The sequence below is a fragment of the Sinocyclocheilus anshuiensis genome, unplaced genomic scaffold (assembly GCF_001515605.1).
Source record: "Sinocyclocheilus anshuiensis isolate Anshui unplaced genomic scaffold, SAMN03320099.WGS_v1.1 scaffold419, whole genome shotgun sequence".
Lineage (NCBI taxonomy): Eukaryota > Metazoa > Chordata > Actinopteri > Cypriniformes > Cyprinidae > Sinocyclocheilus > Sinocyclocheilus anshuiensis.
Window position 1 is genome coordinate 2,160,579 of NW_015548228.1, and position 23,079 is coordinate 2,183,657.

Consider the following 23,079-nt stretch of genomic DNA (forward strand, 5'->3'; position numbering starts at 1 on the left):
CATTACTTTCCACAGCTTTTACAGATCAGGTAAAAAAAACAGCTGATAACATAAGCAAATATGACAAATTTCTAATCATATACCTTTAAAATGATCGCTCTCTCCAGTTATTATAGACCTTCTTGCCATAAATGTACTAGATGTGATTATGATTTTAATAGATATAGGCTATTTACAAGTCTCTGTTGGCTGCAGATCTTTTTCTTGTAACAAGAATTACCCAATATATATGTATTTACATGATTTAAAGCAATGCAAAATAAATTGAATAATTTCAAATACCTGTATGTACATATGAAGAGTTTATTTGCAAAAACAGATTTTAAATGTTCAAAAATCACGTTTTTTTATCATGTTGTCATGTTTTTATTGTGTTTTATTGTGTCAGTTAGCTGTATTTTTTTGTTAATTTTTAACCTTATCAAAATAACCCAACTGCAGTTTGATTGAGATTCATTGGAATGCACAATGAAAAAACATTATTTTTCTTAAAATTGTTAAAAACGGAGTTATCTGTTTTTGCAAATGAACTCTTCATATGTTGTACATTGAGAACTGTAGTGTGGGTGGGAACTATTTACGCGTGGCGGCGGATGTATTTGTGTGCAGCACCCGCTGCTGCTGCTGTGATTATTGCTGGCGCTTGTCAAAATGAAAAGTGGAAGGCAATGGATTCGTTGTTCTGTTTTTCTGTTTATCTGACATAACATCGCTACGGATGAGCTATGGTCATACAGATAGGCCGTTTTTTATGAATCTGCAATGTTTATGGATGTCTGCAGTTATCGTCTCACGGCGAGATATATATAAAGTTTATGTGACAATTTTTCGCTGTGAAAGCCAAGGTCGCAATGGATCGAGCAGTAAACTCCGGCCCTGTCAATACAGCCGACACTGGTAGGATGGTTGTTGACATTTTTTTTTTTGTGGCATTTTATGATATATAAGTTTTATCTTGAGATGTGTTTATCTGTGTGTCTCCAGGTTGTCAACGCTGGAGGAATTGGATTGGATTTTGGTAAGTGAATCCTCTGTTAACTTTTCTTCAAATAAGTGATACAAAATATGTAAAGTGATCTTTATTATCTCTATCTAGGCTACTGGGACTTTGCAATAACTTCGCATATGTGGTGATGCTGAGTGCAGCACATGACATCTTACAAAAACAGGAATCTCAAAACACAACGACACCTGTAAGACATTTCTGAGCTTATTAACTTATTATAACTAAGTTATCAAATATACTTGAAGAGAATATAATATTAGTTAAAATTAACTAAGATCCCTTGTGTTTACTTGAAGTACACTTTCATGGCTGTTTATTAAACATAAATGCTTGCCAGTACATTCATCAGTACACTTTTTTTAACCATATTTCAAAGACAATAGAAGTAATAATGAAATTACATATAAAGATAAGTCCAATTTATGTTTAAAAACTCTCTCAGTTCAACTAATTGCATGTCATATAATTGTAAAGTACAATACAGTTTAATTTAATTCAATTCTGAAAACATTACACCCGCAAGTATATGTTTTTCGGTATATTATTTCCATATGTACTCTTTTTAAGAGTGTGCTAAAGTGTACTTCTTTTTCGCAAAAATGGACTACTCAGTGTTTCTTGTTTTGTTCTTTCCTTAGACTCCTGCTCCAAATGGGACTAGCATAGAGATCAGCAACAGCAGCCGCTATGACTGCAATGCTGTGTCCACTGCAGTAAGTCTGTCTGTCTTTCTTTTTCTCTTTGGTTTTTTGTTTCACCTGTACAGACTTGTACAATGAAAAAACATTATTTTTCTTAAAATTGTTAAAAACGGAGTTATCTGTTTTTGCAAATGAACTCTTCATATGTTGTACATTGAGAACTGTAGTGTGGGTGGGAACTATTTACGCGTGGCGGCGGATGTATTTGTGTGCAGCACCCGCTGCTGCTGCTGTGATTATTGCTGGCGCTTGTCAAAATGAAAAGTGGAAGGCAATGGATTCGTTGTTCTGTTTTTCTGTTTATCTGACATAACATCGCTACGGATGAGCTATGGTCATACAGATAGGCCGTTTTTTATGAATCTGCAATGTTTATGGATGTCTGCAGTTATCGTCTCACGGCGAGATATATATAAAGTTTATGTGACAATTTTTCGCTGTGAAAGCCAAGGTCGCAATGGATCGAGCAGTAAACTCCGGCCCTGTCAATACAGCCGACACTGGTAGGATGGTTGTTGACATTTTTTTTTTTGTGGCATTTTATGATATATAAGTTTTATCTTGAGATGTGTTTATCTGTGTGTCTCCAGGTTGTCAACGCTGGAGGAATTGGATTGGATTTTGGTAAGTGAATCCTCTGTTAACTTTTCTTCAAATAAGTGATACAAAATATGTAAAGTGATCTTTATTATCTCTATCTAGGCTACTGGGACTTTGCAATAACTTCGCATATGTGGTGATGCTGAGTGCAGCACATGACATCTTACAAAAACAGGAATCTCAAAACACAACGACACCTGTAAGACATTTCTGAGCTTATTAACTTATTATAACTAAGTTATCAAATATACTTGAAGAGAATATAATATTAGTTAAAATTAACTAAGATCCCTTGTGTTTACTTGAAGTACACTTTCATGGCTGTTTATTAAACATAAATGCTTGCCAGTACATTCATCAGTACACTTTTTTTAACCATATTTCAAAGACAATAGAAGTAATAATGAAATTACATATAAAGATAAGTCCAATTTATGTTTAAAAACTCTCTCAGTTCAACTAATTGCATGTCATATAATTGTAAAGTACAATACAGTTTAATTTAATTCAATTCTGAAAACATTACACCCGCAAGTATATGTTTTTCGGTATATTATTTCCATATGTACTCTTTTTAAGAGTGTGCTAAAGTGTACTTCTTTTTCGCAAAAATGGACTACTCAGTGTTTCTTGTTTTGTTCTTTCCTTAGACTCCTGCTCCAAATGGGACTAGCATAGAGATCAGCAACAGCAGCCGCTATGACTGCAATGCTGTGTCCACTGCAGTAAGTCTGTCTGTCTTTCTTTTTCTCTTTGGTTTTTTGTTTCACCTGTACAGACTTGTCCCACATTTAAAGGGGTCATATGATGCTTTTTTAAAGATAATTATTTTGAGCTTGTAACACTCCAAAGAGAAAGGAAAACTTGAAATCGCATCATATGACCCCTTTAAGTGTAAGTTTAAATATTTGTTCATAGAGTGACACCTTGTTTTCTTTCTGTTTCTAGGCTGTGCTGTTGGCTGATATCTTACCCACCCTCCTAATCAAATTCACAGCACCTTTCTATATACACAAAGTGCCTTATGGGTAAAGTTGGCCAGCACTTCTTTATCTGAGATCTAATTGCAAACATCCATCAGCATCTTGAAACAGGTTTAGCTGGTTAGATAAAATTATGTAATACTGTGATAAGAGATGAATTGGCAACTCTGAATAGTTGCGTCAAAAGAGACGAGGTCTGATTTTGTTTGTTGCCCTTTACAGTGTGGAACACAACAGAAGAGCTACTCCTTTATTATTAATAATGTGCTGTTTAATAATAATTGTGTTTTCATTTTCCTTTCACAATGAACAGATTCCGTGTTTTGGTGTGTTTCTTTACGGCAGTGGTCAGCTTCCTGATGGTGTCGTTCTCTTCAACTATATTGATGAGTATATTTGGTAATGAGCATGTGTGTGCATTCCTCTTCTGAGCTGGATTAATGAGATTTGATTAATGTTGTAATGAGTCTTTGGATTTTTCCTCAGGTGTCGTCTTTGCCAGTATTAGTTCAGGATTGGGGGAGCTTTCCTTTCTCTCCCTCTCTGTGTTTTTCAGCAGGTAAAGCCTCCTAGAAACCCATTCATTTAAGATGTGTTTAGAATAGGATACTATTGTACCTGCACAGTATGCACTGTTTTTGAAAACATTATGTGAAAGTGAAAGATGTCATTATGCACACGTTCAGGTGTTATCTGTGGTAATTACAGCAGTTATTTTTTTATTTTGCACCCACAAACAAACTTCAGTCTGACTGAATAATGAGATATAATAAAGTTTCAGTTATGCTGTAAAAATATAAGGTTTAATTAAGTGCCTTGCATTGTGTGCAATATTTTTCTAGTTTGCTTTGTTGAATACTCACATTTTGTGAAATGTAGGCATTTTATGCATGCAGAAAATTTGCATACTGTGCACAGTATGCTCTACTGGTCTGTAAGATTCTTTAATTAATGTTTTTACTCTGCAAGGATGCATTAAATTGATCAAAAGTGGCAGTAAAGACATTTACTGTATAATGTTACAAAACATTTCTAAATGAGGGATTGAATATGTCCCAAACTAACATTTCTAAACTAAATGATGTTCTTTTGAACTTTCTATTCACCAAAAAAAATCAGCATATTAGAATGATTTCTGAAGGATCATGTGACACTGAAGATGGCTGCTGAAAATTTAGGTTTATCATCACAGGAATAAATTACATTTAAGATATATTCAAACAGAAAACGGATATTTTAAATTGGAATAATATTTTGTAACAAATGTAATGATATTAATAATATTGTACAATTTTTACTATATATTTTGATCAAATAAATGCAGCCTTTATGAGAATAAGAGACTTCTTTCAAAAACATTTAAAAAGCTCTAGTCGCTGATCTCTCTTTTTACTTGCTGTTGTTTATCAATACTTTGCATCTGTGTTTCTGTCTCTTTAAGGGATGTGTTAAGTGGCTGGGGGTCTGGCACGGGGGCAGCAGGAGTAGCTGGAGCTTCCCTCTACTCTGCATTTACACAGGCTGGTCTGACCCCACAAGTTACGTTATGGATCATGCTGGTTGTGCCTGTTATTTTGGCTGTCAGGTCAGCAGAACTTTCTCAACTCCCTGGGGTTGCACCTGTTAAGAAGATTCACTGCATAAATGTATCTTTTCCTCTTATGATTTCTTTCAGCTATTTCTTTCTCCTGGTGTTCCCATCCTCATTTCCACAGTGGAGGCGGCACGAGGATGGTCACAGTACTTCCAGAGTGGTAAACTCCCAGGAGAGGCGTCCCTTAATTGAGGAAGAGGACGATACTGAGACAACTCAGGAAGAGCAAGGTGTGTATAGTTAGGAACTCGTTGCTTGCATTGTTGCAACTTGGGTAACACTTTATTTTGATAGTCCACTTTAGACATTCTACTAACTATAAGTAACTATGCAACTACATGTCTACTAACTCTGAGTAAACTGTTACGTTTAGGGTTAGTAGAATAAGTTGACATATACTTGCAAAGTTTCTGATAGTCAGTATGTTGTTGACCCATCAAAATAAAGTGTTAGAAGATATTAAGCAGACAGTCTACTAATACTCTAATGACTGCTAGTTGACATGTAGCTGCAAAGTCACTTACTGTTCGTAGAATGTCTAAAGTGGACTGTCAAAATAAAGTGTTAACGCAACTTTTCATGCTCATGATGTGTATGATAATCCATTCAGATAACTGTACTGGCCATGCTTTCTTTCTTTCTGACAGAGGACAAGCACATCAGACCCCTGTCCTTCACTGACAAAATATATATCATGAAGGTTAGACCTACTTTGTACCTGTATATGGTCCTTAGTTTGGTATTTCTTGTCTGCTTAAATTACATTGCGTCTGCTTTTAATATATAATGGAATTTAAAGTTGCACTAAGCAATTTTTGCTTGATTATCATTATTGCTTGAGATATTACTTATTTATTCACTGACCTTGTGCACCTATCTGTATTGAATACAGTGCATTGTTTTCATTACCGATGCTATTTTAGCATTACATTTTTGACATAGCATGCATATTTGTCACATGATTATTTTTTTCTTCAAAAATTATAATTACTATAAAAGTAGCATAATTGTATAGAGTTACTGAGATATTATGTGTAATATTTAGTTAGTCATGCGACATTAGTTTCCTAAAATACCTGTTTTCTAGGCCACTGAACACCAGAAATGCTGGTCACTTCTTCCGGTGTTACATTTTTTTTTTTTTATTACTTGGTGCGCATTTAAAGTGTGAACATAGCTTGTGTGTGTCATGTAGATAGCATTATTTGTGTGTTTATATTGTTTTGTTTGCACCTTATTGTGCTGCAGTCGGAAAATGCACTTCCTCTTTGAGTCTGTAGTCTTTCAGTGTGTTCCTACCCATGTGATCTCTTTCAGGGTCTGCTGAAGTTTATTATTCCTCTTGGTGTGGTTTACTTTGCTGAGTATTTTATTAACCAGGGACTGGTGAGTGTTTTCTGTCACAGTCTTAGTTAAAAGTCATTAAGAGCGAGACCGCAATAGAACAATCTGTGATCACTGATACTGAATATCAATATCTATCCATCCATCTCTCCAAAATCAGTTGGAGCTGCTCTACTTCTCTGACTCCCATCTCTCACATGCAGAACAGTATCGCTGGTAAGACACATCACTTCCTGACTTCGTGTTTTTGAATGACACTACCTTTCAAAATGTTGTGTTCAGTAGCATTCTTAAGTCTTTTATGCTCACCAAAGCGTAAAAAAAAACTTTTGATAGGCAGTGTATAGGTTCCTACTCAATCAAAAGTCCATCTGATGATTGAAGGAAGTTTAAGAACTGACAAGAACTGGCTCTTTACTTATTAATTTTTAAACCCTATTTAAGTTTTACAGAGGCATTAAAAGAAAAATAAATCATCCACAACTACATAAGAAAGAAATCATAAAATATGGATACATACAGATTGTTAAACTAAATAAACAATTATTAAAATGATAAAATAAGGTACAATTCTGCAGTTGTGGCTTAGGAATATAGCCATTATACATAGTCTTTGAGGAAAAAGGAAAAAGTTTGATAATGCAGGAGATGTTTAGTCTAGGTTGGATAATAAAACATGTTTTTAACATATTTCTTACTGAGACCCCAAGCCTGGTTATTTTTTCACCTTTTTTTAAAGGGAAGTTCTATCATCATTTTCTCATCCTCATGTCATTTCAAACCTTTCTGACTTTCAGTCTTCTGTGGAACATTAAAGAAGACATTTTGAAGAATGTTGGAAGCCAAACCGTTTTAGTGGCCATTGACTTTCATTGTATGGACAAGAAAAAAAAAACACCTGAGACATTTATTCAAATCTTTTAGGTTTTATAATGTCCATTAGGTTTGAATGAGTGACTGAGCGACTTGACTTGACTTGAAAAAAAAAAAAAAATCTGATGAGGTTGAGCAAATGATGACAGATTCTTTTTTATTTCAGGGTGAACAAGTTGTAGTCTTGGGATTCTTCACCACAACAATATCAGTTGTGCTTCATTGTCTCTCCTCTGCAGGTATCAGACACTTTACCAGATTGGTGTGTTTGCTTCCCGCACGTCTCTTGTCTGTTTTAAGATCAGGAAAATTTTCCTTATGTCTCTCTTACAGGTGAGATCTTAGGCTGAACCACAAGACAGTACATATACTAATACATGCATTTACATTACATTTACATTGTCATTTAGCAGACGCTTTTATCCAAAGCGACTTACAAATGAGGACAATAGAAGCAATCCAAATCAACAAAAGAGCAATGATATGCAAGTGCTATAACAAGTCTCAGTTAGCTTAACGCAGTACACGAAGCGAGGTTTTTTTTTTAAATCATATAATAAATAAAAAGAAAATGCGTAGAACAGAAAAAGAATAGAGCAAGTTAGTGTTAGAGGTATTTTTTGCTTTTGTTAATTGTATAAAAAATAAATAAAAAGAAAAGAAATACATAGAATACAAAAAGAATAGAGAAGCTATGCATATGAAACAGTAAACATCACACACTAGTAAAGGACTCTTCGTGACCTGGATTACTCTTTCTCTCTCAGTGTTTGAATGCTGTTCTGTTGGGTTTCGCTGTATACTATCAGTTCTTGCCAAACCCATGGGTGGTTTTTGTTACTGTCCTCTATGAGGGTCTGTTGGGAGGAGCAGCCTACGTAAATACCTTCTATTTCATCCGCGAGGAGGTGCGTGAACCTCATTCAAGCGATTCGTTACTTTGATTTAGATCAGCTTGTATCAGTCAGAGGTCTCTAATGCATTGTCTTATGCTGTGTTTTTTGACAGACCGCTAAGCGCAAGAGAGAGTTTGCCATGGCTGCAGCAAGCATAGGCGACAGTCTGGGAATCGCTCTTTCTGCAGCTGCCGCCTTCCCCGTTTACCGTTATTTCTGCTCTTTATGAGCAAATGAGAATGTGTGTTTGTACAAGATAAAGACATTGTTGGGTTTTTAAAATAGTTAATACATTCCATTTGGACTAATATGTTCTGATTGAAATGAATAATGGTTTGATTGATCTGACTGACATTTGACCTACTGACACCCTGCTCTAACAAAATGTTTTTTAACCCAAAACAAAAACCAGTTTTGGATAAATTATGCTTTAATTTGTCAGTTTTATCTTCTTTGTAACTCAAAATCCTGGAATCAAGTGTGTAATGCTTCCTGAAATTATTCTTGTTCAGTATTAAAATATTTTTCTTAAGTTTCTTGTGTGTGGCTTTCATGAGCCCTATTGGAAAATCACTAGCTAGCTCCTGAAATGTTGCTGCTTCCATTTATAAAGCAGTTTCAGTTCTCTTTTTGTGGCTAATGGTGACAGTTGCAACCCTTGGTTTTGCAATTGAACTTATTTAGCAAACAGACAGCAACAGCGTGTTGCTTTCTTGAGATTCATTGCTTTCATTTCCCATTCCCTGCAGGTTTTGCATGAGTATATACCTTAATCCACAGTTATTTAAATTTTAAATTCTCCAGATATATAGGCACCTTCTCAATATGGGTAAAGAAACTGAGTGTGCAGACTGTTTCAATTCAACTTCATGAACCAATTGAATAATGGAAATGTATTATAATCTGGCACTAGATGAATCAGGGTATCTTCCGTCCATTCCAAATCCGTTTTCAATTAAAAAACAGAAAACGAAAAATGTAATCGTTTTTCAATTTATTATATCCGTCATAAAATGAAGAAAAAAGAAGACGGATTTTAAAAAGAAGTCATTTTAAGTGAAAGTTTATTAATTAAATAGTATTATTATTGATTATTCCTGAGTGAGTCTGAAATGCAGTGGCAGTTCTGTTATAACAGCTTGTTTTGTGAACTATTAGGGTGTACGCAATCTGAATCCAGTCCCCTACCATGCAGAATACATGGGACATAAACTACACTTGGACCAAAATGAGAAGCTGGTGATGTTTGGAGTGACGCATGTTGTGGCAATAGATGGCTTCAGCAGCCAAATTGTGGCTCATAACACCATGCCTGTTAAAAACAACTTAACAATCTATCAGAAAGTTTACAGGTTAATACATGCCCCATTAACATTTATTCTATGTGTGTCAGTCTTAAATCGATGGTTCTCAATTCCTGACCTGAGTGAACACATCACTGCACTTTTCAGATGTCACAGACTGGAAACATTTTTGACTCCCTGACAAGATATTTCTATGGGCCCCCTACCCATTAAAAACACTATATCACAATACTTTGGCCCTTATGAACAATTTGAAATTGGTGTTAAATGTGACACCAGGTCAATTGGTCTAACTAGAATTGAGAATCATTGTGAACTAATTCAGCATGTTTTGAACATTTAAACTGCACTGCCAGTTTTTGAAGCCTGGATTTTCTTTCAGAGAAGCTGTGACAAAAAACGGCATGTGGGATCAAATCCGGGTTGACCATGGAAGAGTTCTATATGTGCCTGTATATCCAAGAGCTGCTGTCCAGACACAGATACAATATAAACAGGCAACCATATGTACAGACAAAATCATCAAGGGTAAGTTTTTCCTGCCACATTAAAAACCTCACCTGAAGTCCCAAGATACCAGGAACTGATGCCTCATGTTCATGAAAACGGATCGCCACAGTCTTCTGGGGTGTCCATTTTCCACCAACCAGATCAGCAAGAAAAACATTCCTTGAAATGAAAATATGTTTAGTTAAATATCCAAAGACCACCCCATCTTCCTATAGCCTAGACCTAGGGAGAATGCAATGCCAACATACAGTGTAGTCACAGTATATTTCTGGCTTCAATAATTCAGGCAGACATACAAGTTGTTAAAAAAAAACCTTGCTGTTATTAGAGAACTGACAGTGAACTGATAACATATGCCATTTTTTTCGTTTTCTGTTTTTTAATTGAAAACGGATTTGGAATGGACGGAATATACCCTGATTGAGATGGTAGTACAGAGTTGTCTTTAAAAAGCAGGAGTGAGGAGATAAAATGCAACGTAGGAGCTGGACTTTAGGTGTTGGTGTGTGGCTCACTCTGATTCATTGCATCTGTAGAATGGCTCCATTTTCCCACAGGGAATAATATAAAGGAAATACAAAAATAAGTACCGGTAAGTAAATAAATCCACTTAAGTGACTATGCTTCCTAACACGCCTAAGTCTGCTTTTAAAAAGTGCACTTTATAATAATGTCTAATCAAAAGTTTTAATGTAAAGTACATTTTAAATAATTTTGTCGCGCTAGTACGCTTATTTTGATGTGGTGACTAACACACCAAAGTACATGTAAATTGAACATGATTGCAACTGTAATGCGTTATTCGATAATACATTTAAAATATATTTTAAATGCACTAAATTTACACTTCATCGTTAAAAATGTGTAATTACAATTTGAGAAAGTTCATGTGGCAATTTTAACCAGATTTCAAAGGCAATAGAAGTAATTATGATATTACACAAAACTTGACTTAAAAACGCACTCGAAAGAACTGCATAATACATTTAATACATTAATGTAATTTAATACTTAATACATTTTCATCAAATTGCAATTAACGTGCAGTTAAGTGGCTGAAAACATTGCATTTGGTTCTCACTTAACTAAATTATTTTAAAATATATTATTTCTGTTTCTCTTTACAAAAGTATGCTAAAGTGTACTTCTTTTTCACAAAGCCTGGACTTTTATTTTGAAAAGCTGTGCGTCTGGCAGCCGTCCTGGCTATTTCTCGAGGGTAGCAGAGTTCACATTGTTGCAAGTTATACAGTAAACCCCTGCGAAGGGATCGATTAAAAGATCAAACTGGTGAGGTTTGGCAATATTTTTAGTTTACGAAATCAACCCCACAAGACAAATTATTTTACACTGATATGAATGTAACTGGATTTATCGTTTCCATTTTAATGGCATAAAGGTCTAGTTAGCTTAGCAGCAATACAAATGTAATGGGTGAACTTTTTAGCATAATGTGTGTTTTCTGCTTACATTTGGCCATTCACGTGACAGTTTACCCCCAGGCATGTTTTCTGTGAGTCCTCGATGTGCTGTGGATCTGGAGTTATTAATTCATGCTGTGTTTGTCATGACAGACTGGTTAAGTGCACCAGTCACGAATCGTGATTCACGATCGCGCAGACTCAGAAGTCACTTTAATGCTGTTGCAGATGTGTGTCAGCAGCAATTAGTCATCATGTCTGTCTGCACTTGACCACATTTCTCATCGAGTCTTGGTTGGTTCGTGTGTGTGTGTGTAAACATGACATCTTCCCTTTGTTCTTGCAGGAAGTGTCTGGTGTTAAACTAATAGTGTGCCTGTGGTCCTGTTGATAGGAAGGGCTCAGCAGTGCCTGGGTGCCCAGGGAGCCACTGCCTGAGTCCCTAGAGGTAGACACCAAACCACAGGACATGAGTGCCGCCAAAGGAGGCCTGGTGATCTTCACGGCCAACTCCAACCCCTCCAGCAGAGAGCTGGGGAGGAGGATAGCCGAGTAAGTTGCCGCTGGAGCTCCAGTATAACATGCCAGTTATATTGGGTAGTTAGGAAAGAGTGGAAAGACATTCATTGTCCAACTGAGCAAATCTGAGCTAGAACAACTGTATTCTTTTGAATGCTAGGTAACAACAAATCAAGTAAGTGCAAGTACACTACCATATCAAATGATGAAGTTTTTAACGGACTTTACTTTCTTGTCATGTAAATCGCCGTGTTTTTAAGGCTGACATGACGTAAAAAAAAACAATAAAATAAAATTAAGATTATTTTTAATTTAAAAAAAGTACAATGGTAACAAATTAATTTAAATAAATAATATACATATTTGTTAACATACCTAGGCTTTGTTTGCTTCATGTAAATTGCATTTCTTATTGTTGTATTTTGACTTTGTGGTGAAATATGATTTGGGACAACTGACATTTACACCTTGTAATGTGTGTGTCAAATAATAACATTTCTCTTGTGTGTTTAAGCTGTTATATTGCATCATATTCCCTTGAACTTATATTCTTGTGCAGGCGGTTGGGTGTGGAACTTGGAAAGGTGCAGGTCTATCAAGAAGCTAACAGAGGTGAAGGCCTGTTTTCGTCTCAACTTTCCATTAAATATCTGCATATCTTTTAATCTTCACTAGCGATGGCTGTGGCCGCTGCTGTAGTGGTTGTTCATTCTTTGCATGCCATGCTGGAGATAGTAGACAAAACAGATCAGCGGTCTGAGCTACAGTTGACTAATTAAACTGACAGTCCTTGTTTTGGGTCATGCTTGTGTATTCTGAAATGGAGATACGCTTGCGCTCCCACATGCAGACACTGTGCTGGAATTCTCCCAGCATTCCATGCACCGTTAAAGGGATAGTTCACCTTCAGTTGCTGGTCCCTATTGACTTGCAAAGTGTTTTTTTTCCCTCATAACTATGGAAGTCAATGGGAACCAGCAACTGAAGTTGAACTATCCCTTTAAGTCCTTGTGCAAACTTTTAAAAAGCCAGTCTGTTCTGTAAAGTTAAATGTTTACTGTGGACCAGACTAAAAATTAAAGTAACATTTCTTTTCCCACAGAAACACGGGTCCAAATCGAAGAGTCTGTGCGCGGCAAAGATATTTTCATCATCCAAACCGTTTCCAAGTAAGAACCCCTAAAGAGATACTCTATCTCAAAAGGAAAATTGTTTTATTGTTTACTCACCCTCATGCCAACCTAGATATATATGACTGACTTTCTTCAAATGAACACAAATAAAGATTTTTAGAAGAATAAGTCCATATAATGCAAGTGTATGGGTCCACCAAAAGTTAAAGGGGTCATATGATGCTGCTAAAAATAACATTATTTTGTGTGTTTGGTGTAATTCAATGTGTTTATGCGGTTTAAGGTTAGAAAAAATATTTTCCACATACTGTACAGTATTGTTTCTCATCTATGCCCCGCCTTTCTGAAAAGCGTCGATTTTTTCAAAGCTCATCATTCTGGAAAGTGAGGGGTACGATGATTGGCCAGCTATCCAGTGCGTTGTGATTCGCCGAATACCTGAAGCGTGTGACGGAAATGTTACGCCCCTTACCATATTTGGAAACGCAGCGTCTCTACGACATGGCGGCGGCAACAATAGAGAGAGCGACACGCGTCATAATCTGAAAATCACGCCCAAACAATCCAACGCTCTCCATTGACTTTCTATTGCGGGAAGCTGCCTCCTCGCATTTCTGACTTATAACAAAAAAACAGAACAATGTCTAAAAGATGCTGTGTGACAAGGTGTACAGCAAACAAGCTAAAAAACCCAGAACTACGTTTTTATAAGCTGTCGACCCAAAAAACAAGCGTTTAAGGACACAAAAGTAAGAGCACCACATGTCATATTACTCTGAGAACTGCGTCCACTGGAGGGAAACGGAATCAGCGACAGGAAACATTCATTATTTTTAACATGTCAAAGGATATTTCACCACCCTGTGTGAACCTGAGAGGAGGAGCTATATTGGGAAACTAAATTTTATTGGTCTATTTCAGTGCACCTTTTCCTTACCTTCCTTTTGTTTGAGAAATGATCCAACTATTTTTGTCCTTAAACGTTCGTTTTTTTTGGGTCGACAGCTTATAAAAACGTAGTTCTGGGTTTTTTAGCTTGTTTGCTGTACACCTTGTCACACAGCAGCTTTTAGACATTGTTCTGTTTTTTTGTAATAAGTCAGAAATGACAAGGAGGCAGATTCCCGCAATACAAAGTCAATGGAGAGCGTTGGATTGTTTTCCCCCCGGTGTGGGCGTGGCCTAAATGCGCTCTGTCTCTATACTACAGCGAGAATCAAAGTTACGCTGCCTTTCTTTGTGTGAACATTTGGGCGGCGTTATGCAAATCTTCCCACACAGTGACGTAGACATGTGGGGGCGTGTTAGAATGAGCCATAATAGGAAGGCGTGGACAAGTCTTCACTTTTATAAAGAATATATCTCTTTGGGTTTGAGACTAGTCTTTGCGACTTTATGGAACTTCTATATGCACGAACAGCTTGTAACACTCAAAAGACAAAAGAAAACTTGTAATCGCATCATATGACACCTTTAACGCTTCAAAAACACACAAAGAGACCACAGCGCTAAACCATACATTAAGTCGTGAACTCGTATAACAGCCAAAAAGCAATAACTTACAGTTAAAAGTTTAAAATATTAGTGTTTTTCTTACGTACACCTGTCATTTCGCTTCACAAGACATTGATTCATCAACTGAGTCGTATGGATTACCGATGTCTTTGAAGCATCAACTTTGGCCGTCCCATAGACTGGCATTATATGGGCTCATAGAGATGGATTATGTTCACCTGAAGAAAGTAAGTCATATACATTTGGACTGGCATATGAAGATGAGTAATTCATTTATCTTGCGATGTAAGAGCACTTCAATTCATAAATAAGACAAAACAAATAACAGTAACAGTGTAATTTAGATTTATATTAATACCAGAATTTTGTTGTTTGTAATAACGGTAATCTGTAATGAATAAATAATGGCATTCTAAAAAACATTCAGATATTTTACAAAAACAAGAAAGTTTAACATGAAGTCTTGTTGTAAAGTTAAATTGACTAAAAGTGACATTGGAACCATAATCAGCATTTTTTTTTAATTATATTTTATTTCCTAACTCATCTTTTTTGCTTCTAGAGCCCTGCTGTACTTTGACAGCTCAAACCCCTCGCAGCCAATATGCTGAATTATGCAAACTGTGCAAATTAGCCCTCAGTTTGACATTAATACTGATGTTAAATACGCAAATCTCCATGAATGCAAATTAGGCTCCCTAAATCCCAGTCTTTAAAACCGTTCTTCCCTTCTCATCTGCAGAGATGTTAACACCACCATCATGGAGCTGCTCATTATGGTGTATGCCTGCAGGACGTCCTGTGCTCGAAACATCATCGGCGTCATTCCCTATTTCCCCTACAGCAAGCAGTGCAAAATGAGGAAGAGAGGCTCCATCGTCTCTAAACTGCTTGCCTCAATGATGTGTAAAGCAGGTAAATGAGTCCATCTGAGACTTAATCGTCCCTTTATTTTTGGTTTATAGGGATATTGGCCAATTATAGTCCTCCAACTCGTTTGCTTTGTCTGTTGGTTCTGTTCATTGTGGCTTTGAGCAGGTCTGACTCATCTCATTACAATGGATTTGCATCAAAAGGAAATCCAGGGTTTCTTCAACATTCCAGTGGACAATCTGCGGGCCTCACCATTCCTGCTGCAGTACATCCAGGAAGAAGTAGGTCCTTGCGTAACTCGTGTGGATCTCATTTGCATAAGATCTGGATTTCCTGTAGATAGTTGTTCTTCCTGTTTGTCTTCTCAAAGCCTTCAGTTTGAATTATAAGGCAGTCCATGTTTCACTTTATGAATGTCACCAGTTATGTTTGCTTAAAAATAGAAAGCAGGACACAAGCTGGATTTAACTGATGTTGATATTTCTCTGCATAAGTTCCTCCATTCAAGATTATGCATTCATTTTTTTTATTCATAATCATTTTCTCTCCTGCTCTGATGGAAGGTCATCTGCATTAGTCCGTAATGAACATATGAGCGTGTTATATATGCCTACATCTTCTTTAAGATTTTTAAACTGTGTGCATTAATTTTATTTTTTTTGCATACAGATTCCTGACTACAGAAATGCTGTAATTGTGGCCAAATCTCCAGCATCAGCCAAAAGGTGAAGTCATATCTTTCTTTGCATGTCATGTGTCAGTGGTTTAGCTATGTTGACTAAAACAATAGTACGGAAAGATCCACAGACAAAAGGAATAGATACTTGCAGGAGCGATTGACTAGTCAAGTATCCATTCTTTTAGTGAGAATATATTACCTCACTGAAAGAAGGGAAGAATATATGAATATATTTTCCACAATTCCACCAAGTCCCTCGCTGAAATCTCACTGGTATAGCTGTATGCATTGGGTGGCGCCAGTGTGCAAACATGATGTTGAGTTGGTGAGAGATGTGGGCTTCCAGCTGTGTCAATGTTTCAGTTCTTACTGGTATATTTGGTTATTTTTCAGTCATGCATCCCACAGGATAAAATTCTGCTTTAAGTTTGAAAGTAAATGAGAAACTTCATGAGAATTGCTCTTATCAGATGGTTATCGGTGTCCTTGTGCCAGAGTATGTTTTCTCTAGATACGGCATGGTAAGACTATGACACTGTAAAACTGCAGTAGCCTTTATGTTGCCCTGATGGTGGCAGCGTACTTTTCAGATGAAAACTGACTGTACTTGTCTGTGTAAACTTAGTGTATGTTGTTTTCATTTGTGTAGGTCAATGCAGTTAAATAATTGTATTTATTTTTGGTGTAACATTTGCAAATAAAACATTCATGCATATATTCAGATTTATAAATAAACAACAAATACTTCTTTTTCAAAAAAAAAAATATATATATTTTCAGTTGTTATCCTGAAATTGCTTTTAAGTCAGTGGTTCTCAACTTCCAAGGGTTCCCAATGAGTCATACAATTATTTAAATGTATTTTTATTAACAATCTTAATAAAAAAACAGTAAGGTTACATGACAGTAAAGTTCCATTTGTAAACTATATTTAATGCATTAACTAACATTAAATAACAATGAGCAATGCATTGTTACAGTATTGATTAGTCTTTGTTAATATTAGTTAATAAAAATACCACTGTTCATTGTTAGTCAGTGTTAGCTCAGGTCCATCAAATAACATTATCAGATACAACACGTGATTTTAATAATGTAGAAGTAAATGTTGCAATCAACTTTAAGATTAATAAATGCTTCAGAAGTATTCTTCATTGTTAGTTTTTGTTAACTAATGTTAACAAATGGAATATTATTGTAAAGTGTTATCAAAAAAATGTAAGATGTACTGCATTAAACAGACATCATATTTTCCTTTCTTTCTTTCTTTCTTTCTTTCTTTCTTTCTTTCTTTCTTTCAAAAGAAGTGCCAGAGATCCGTCTCAGATTACATTATGAAGGCTTTTCAATATGTCTTGGGCAAAAGTGGGCCTTGGAACAGTTGAGAACCACTGATTATTTGGAAACCGCTCCTTCCTGTCTGACTGACGGGATTTAGAGTAATGTTTTCAGCAGAATGCAGATGTATACAGATACACAGTATCTTAAATGACCTTTGTGAGTTGCTCTAATGTTCTATTTAGTGTTAGTTCTATCATTTTGATTGTGCACCCAGGGGCCGGTTGCATCAACTGCTTAGACTAGTCTTGAAAGGTTATCCATCTAATTTGTTTTCATCTAGACTGGTCATAACTGTTTAAAGTCGGTTACAAAAATGTAGATTGGCCTAATTTTAATCAGAAAAGTGAGACTGATTATCTCTTGGCTAACTGCTAGTTGGTCAAACTAGGTCTTAACATAGTGTCTATGTTTATGCAACTGGCACCTGGTTTATTAGGGGTTGTGGATGGCCTTGGTTTGTGTCAAAACAGTTCCATGGCAAATGTCTTTATCTGCTTTCACAGGGCCCAGTCGTTCGCTGAAAGGTTGCGGCTGGGCATCGCTGTGATCCACGGTGAAGCCCAGGATGCTGAATCAGACCTGGTGGATGGACGTCATTCCCCGCCCACTGTCAAAAACATTGGTGCCATTCATCCAAGCCTAGAGATACCATGTAAGAATCTCACCCCAGAAAACTCACTCAGACTGTTTTATTGTTTTCCATCCTATTTCCTATCATCTTTTTTTTTTCTTCTTCTTCTTGCACAGTGCTAATTCCCAAAGAAAAACCCCCAATAACTGTGGTCGGAGATGTAGGTGGACGAATTGCCATCATAGTGGTGAGTTCAAGATGAAACTCAGGACAGTGTTGTTTTAGTATCACTGATGTACTATTATAGTGTTTGTAAATATTTAGAATCAGACTTTATTTTATGTTCTATTTTCATTTGAATTTTTTTTTGTAACTTTGAACTATTATAGTTTTTGTTAATATTTAGAATGAATAAACTCTTTTTTTTTTTTTTTTAAGGATGACATCATTGACGATGTTGACAGTTTTCTAGCAGCAGCCGAAACTCTGAAAGAAAGAGGAGCTTATAAGATCTTCGTCATGGCCACTCATGGAATCCTCTCCTCAGATGCCCCTCAGCTAATAGAGGAGTCCGCCATAGATGAGGTCATCGGAGCATCATTTTAATTTGAGGTTCAGAATGACGAGTGTGTTGTCGTGAGTACTGATGTTGTGATGTCTTTCTGTACAGGTCGTTGTCACCAACACCATTCCACACGAGATCCAAAAACTCCAGTGTCCCAAGATCAAGACAGTGGATATCAGCATGATCCTGTCAGAAGCCATTCACCGCATCCACAATGGAGAATCCATGTCTTACCTGTTCCGTAATATTGGCATGGATGACTAACAGGCTCATGTACAGTCAAGTCAGTCATAACATGTGCACAGAGGTCAAGACTTTTTCTGTCCCTATTGCCTGTATCATTACCAGTTTTACTTTTTGTCTCTCATTATAACTTCTCGTTGTATGTGTAATATTTTGAAAACGTTGTGTGCTCAAAGAACCCGGATGTTCTATAATGTTACATGAGTTCAGTGCCCTAAAATGCTGATGTGAAAATGTTCAGAGGATTGAAGTGCAGGAATACTCCACCTCTTGATCAGAAATACTGGCACTTTTATTAAGATTTGAAGTACCAAATATAAAAAAAGGACCACTGGATGGTAAAATTGTCTTCAGTTCTTTTAGTCATAGCTCTGCTCTATGTTTTATTTAATAAGTTAAGGATGAACAACTGCACTGTGTGGCCAACAATTACAAAATGTTACCATAAATCTATGCTGTGACATATCAGTGTCGGTGCCTCATGACTTTGTGTAATTATTGTGCAACTAGTTGTTTCTGTGTATTTAGTGTGGTAATGCTGGGTAGTGCTGATGTTAAAAACAATAATTATTTAATTCAAGGCAAATTAGATGCAAGGTACATTCTTAGACTTCAATATAGCGCTTAAGATCTAAAGCTTAATGTGCTTGATTGAATGTTTTTCCTGCTAGATTTTTCTACTAACACTTCAACGTGAGAGCTTGTATTTGTTTTTTGCCAATAACGGGACTATGGAAGCATATTTGCCTCATAAATGCGGTCATGGTGGCCAGAGTTTCTAAATATCTTGCCTCGGAGAACTTGACTTCTCATTTTCAAATGAAATGCAGGGTTTTTGTTATGTAACTAATATTTCAAGCTTTTGTATTTATTCACAGCACTTGATGACAATGAATAAACAACTTAAAGACTATCTGATGTCATATGTGCGCATTGTTTAATTAATGATCCACCCTTTTCTCAGGTCAGCTAAGGTTAGATTGACAACCAGGTTGTCAGAACTATATTTTCCAGTTTGTTGTACCATGCTAGTCCATTTTAGATTTCAAGCACATGCCGTTCACTGGTGTTGAGATCTTTGTATGTTGGTCGAGCTGTTTACTTCAAAGTTCACCAAAAAAATTGCCAACAGAGGGCAGTCAACACTTCACAGAACCCCCTGTCTAAAAAAACTAGTCTACAGTATGCTAGCAACACCAAGGTCACAGGTTCGATTTTAGGGAGCGCACAAGTGTATATATAACTATCATAACTTTTATGTATTTTAAGCAGACTTGGAGCAGAGAAAATCCTCTCCCAAATGCATAAATTATGCTGGGGAAATTGATTGGCAGTTCGCTTATCTGGTATTAACTTCGACTTGCATACTGTTCTCATGCGGTTTCGTCGGAGTAAAGGAAAAGAAAGAGTTGAGATTTTATAGTTTATTAAAATATATTCCCTACAGTTCTATTCATTTAATTCAATGGCACAGATAAGCTGCAGTGAGTTAGAAGATAAAGACTGTTTCTGTTTGCATAATGATTCTTGAACCCTGAGGGCAGAAAATACTTCTGACATGGATATGGCAAAGACTGCTTCAGCAAAAAGTTCTGTGATGGAAAGTACCACTCTACAAAGCTTAAGATGTATGACCTACGAAATCTTGCTGCTAGTTTCACAAGTTAAAATCCTCTACTATTTCTTCTTTTCCTGCAAATACTTCTTATAAATATATTTTTAACTAAAGCGGGGTAGCAAACGATTGCTCTCTATATCAGTATTTAGTAGGCAAGACAGTGGATATCAGCATGATCCTGTCAGAAGCCATTCGCCGCATCCACAATGGAGAATCCATGTCTTACCTGTTCCGTAATATTGGCATGGATGACTAACAGGCTCATGTACAGTCAAGTCAGTCATAACATGTGCACAGAGGTCAAGACTTTTTCTGTCCCTATTGCCTGTATCATTACCAGTTTTACTTTTTGTCTCTCATTATAACTTCTCGTTGTATGTGTAATATTTTGAAAACGTTGTGTGCTCAAAGAACCCGGATGTTCTATAATGTTACATGAGTTCAGTGCCCTAAAATGCTGATGTGAAAATGTTCAGAGGATTGAAGTGCAGGAATACTCCACCTCTTGATCAGAAATACTGGCACTTTTATTAAGATTTGAAGTACCAAATATAAAAAAAGGACCACTGGATGGTAAAATTGTCTTCAGTTCTTTTAGTCATAGCTCTGCTCTATGTTTTATTTAATAAGTTAAGGATGAACAACTGCACTGTGTGGCCAACAATTACAAAATGTTACCATAAATCTATGCTGTGACATATCAGTGTCGGTGCCTCATGACTTTGTGTAATTATTGTGCAACTAGTTGTTTCTGTGTATTTAGTGTGGTAATGCTGGGTAGTGCTGATGTTAAAAACAATAATTATTTAATTCAAGGCAAATTAGATGCAAGGTACATTCTTAGACTTCAATATAGCGCTTAAGATCTAAAGCTTAATGTGCTTGATTGAATGTTTTTCCTGCTAGATTTTTCTACTAACACTTCAACGTGAGAGCTTGTATTTGTTTTTTGCCAATAACGGGACTATGGAAGCATATTTGCCTCATAAATGCGGTCATGGTGGCCAGAGTTTCTAAATATCTTGCCTCGGAGAACTTGACTTCTCATTTTCAAATGAAATGCAGGGTTTTTGTTATGTAACTAATATTTCAAGCTTTTGTATTTATTCACAGCACTTGATGACAATGAATAAACAACTTAAAGACTATCTGATGTCATATGTGCGCATTGTTTAATTAATGATCCACCCTTTTCTCAGGTCAGCTAAGGTTAGATTGACAACCAGGTTGTCAGAACTATATTTTCCAGTTTGTTGTACCATGCTAGTCCATTTTAGATTTCAAGCACATGCCGTTCACTGGTGTTGAGATCTTTGTATGTTGGTCGAGCTGTTTACTTCAAAGTTCACCAAAAAAATTGCCAACAGAGGGCAGTCAACACTTCACAGAACCCCCTGTCTAAAAAAACTAGTCTACAGTATGCTAGCAACACCAAGGTCACAGGTTCGATTTTAGGGAGCGCACAAGTGTATATATAACTATCATAACTTTTATGTATTTTAAGCAGACTTGGAGCAGAGAAAATCCTCTCCCAAATGCATAAATTATGCTGGGGAAATTGATTGGCAGTTCGCTTATCTGGTATTAACTTCGACTTGCATACTGTTCTCATGCGGTTTCGTCGGAGTAAAGGAAAAGAAAGAGTTGAGATTTTATAGTTTATTAAAATATATTCCCTACAGTTCTATTCATTTAATTCAATGGCACAGATAAGCTGCAGTGAGTTAGAAGATAAAGACTGTTTCTGTTTGCATAATGATTCTTGAACCCTGAGGGCAGAAAATACTTCTGACATGGATATGGCGAAGACTGCTTCAGCAAAAAGTTATGCGATGGAAAGCTTAAGATGTATGACCTACGTAATCTTGCTGCTAGTTTCACAAGGAAGTAAAAATCCTCTTCTATTTCTTCTTTTCCTGCAAATACTTCTTATAAATATATTTTTAACTAAAGCGGGGTAGCAAACGATTGCTCTCTATATCAGTATTTAGTAGGCTACATGACCGTGTTGCCCACAAATGCCTGCTCAAACCTAACATGATAGTTCATGAAAAAAATGAAAATTCAGCCATTATTTACTCACCCTCGTGTTTTTACAAAGCTGTATGACTTTATATTTTCTGTGGAACATAAAAGATTTAGCTAGGCTATAAATCGAAAAATATCAGTGTTGATTTGAACATGATTGTGGGTGAACTATCACTTTGAGAATGTAACTGCCCGTCATTGTGCGTAGTGAAGCACACATTAAACTGGCAGGAACACATTATGATCATAAACAATTAAAAGCGTTCTTAGTTTGGGTGTGAGGCATGGTGATGCTCTTCTTTATGAAACAACATTTCAAATGGGCCCATTGTCGCATTAACTATGTGAATTTGCTTGTTGCTTCTGCTGCTGATATGACCCTTATTTGCCTGCTCTGCAAGCATAAAACGTATGTAGACCTTACTGGAAGGACATTTAGATCACTAATCTAACTTCCATGTAAATCCGAGAGATAGAGAGCAGTCAAAAAAAGCAAATTACTGAGAAAAGTTTAAGACTGCCTGAAATTAAAGTTCAAATCAGTCAATGTCAGTCTAAACTATTATTCTATACTATTCTATTATTAGTCTATATTACCTGGAGAAAGCATTCATTTCAACAGTAGTTGCTTGGGTTACACTTTACTTGAAGGGGTGTGCATAAGACTGACATGACACCTTCATAATCATGACATGACACCTACATAATCATGACATGACACATGTCATGAATATGAAGGTTTTTTATGCATGTTTATGACAA

At 36.3% G+C, this 23,079-nt stretch overlaps 3 protein-coding genes across 6 annotated transcripts; all 3 read left to right on the plus strand.

Annotated features, from left to right (window-relative positions):
* Window positions 1-604: 604 nt before the first annotated feature.
* On the plus strand, window positions 605-1,785 carry LOC107654463 (battenin-like). The gene is made up of 4 exons (XM_016441531.1): window positions 605-897; window positions 985-1,018; window positions 1,097-1,193; window positions 1,645-1,785. Exons 1-4 carry the CDS (start codon window positions 852-854, stop codon window positions 1,783-1,785), a joined length of 318 nt encoding a protein of 105 aa, XP_016297017.1. The 5' UTR covers window positions 605-851.
* A 132-nt stretch (window positions 1,786-1,917) lies between these two features.
* LOC107654539 (battenin-like) lies at window positions 1,918-8,436 on the plus strand. Its single transcript, XM_016441656.1, has 15 exons — window positions 1,918-2,210; window positions 2,298-2,331; window positions 2,410-2,506; window positions 2,958-3,032; window positions 3,256-3,335; window positions 3,604-3,689; window positions 3,777-3,849; window positions 4,732-4,875; window positions 4,966-5,114; window positions 5,532-5,584; window positions 6,202-6,270; window positions 6,389-6,444; window positions 7,341-7,434; window positions 7,869-8,009; window positions 8,110-8,436. Exons 1-15 carry the CDS (start codon window positions 2,165-2,167, stop codon window positions 8,224-8,226), a joined length of 1,314 nt encoding a protein of 437 aa, XP_016297142.1. The 5' UTR covers window positions 1,918-2,164; the 3' UTR covers window positions 8,227-8,436.
* A 1,870-nt stretch (window positions 8,437-10,306) lies between these two features.
* On the plus strand, window positions 10,307-19,554 carry LOC107654541 (phosphoribosyl pyrophosphate synthase-associated protein 2). 4 transcript variants are annotated; one of them, XM_016441662.1, is made up of 11 exons: window positions 10,307-10,397; window positions 11,627-11,784; window positions 12,311-12,363; window positions 12,854-12,920; window positions 15,142-15,314; window positions 15,438-15,553; window positions 15,942-15,997; window positions 17,796-17,944; window positions 18,040-18,110; window positions 18,302-18,448; window positions 18,534-19,554. In XM_016441662.1, exons 2-11 carry the CDS (start codon window positions 11,702-11,704, stop codon window positions 18,690-18,692), a joined length of 1,074 nt encoding a protein of 357 aa, XP_016297148.1. In that variant the 5' UTR covers window positions 10,307-10,397; window positions 11,627-11,701; the 3' UTR covers window positions 18,693-19,554. The 4 variants fall into 4 exon arrangements, with proteins under 4 accessions (XP_016297148.1, XP_016297146.1, XP_016297145.1 ...); XM_016441660.1 differs by lacking the exon at window positions 10,307-10,397 and adding an exon at window positions 10,995-11,101 and having other exon boundaries at window positions 11,579-11,784; XM_016441659.1 differs by lacking the exon at window positions 10,307-10,397 and adding an exon at window positions 10,995-11,101.
* Window positions 19,555-23,079: the final 3,525 nt, after the last annotated feature.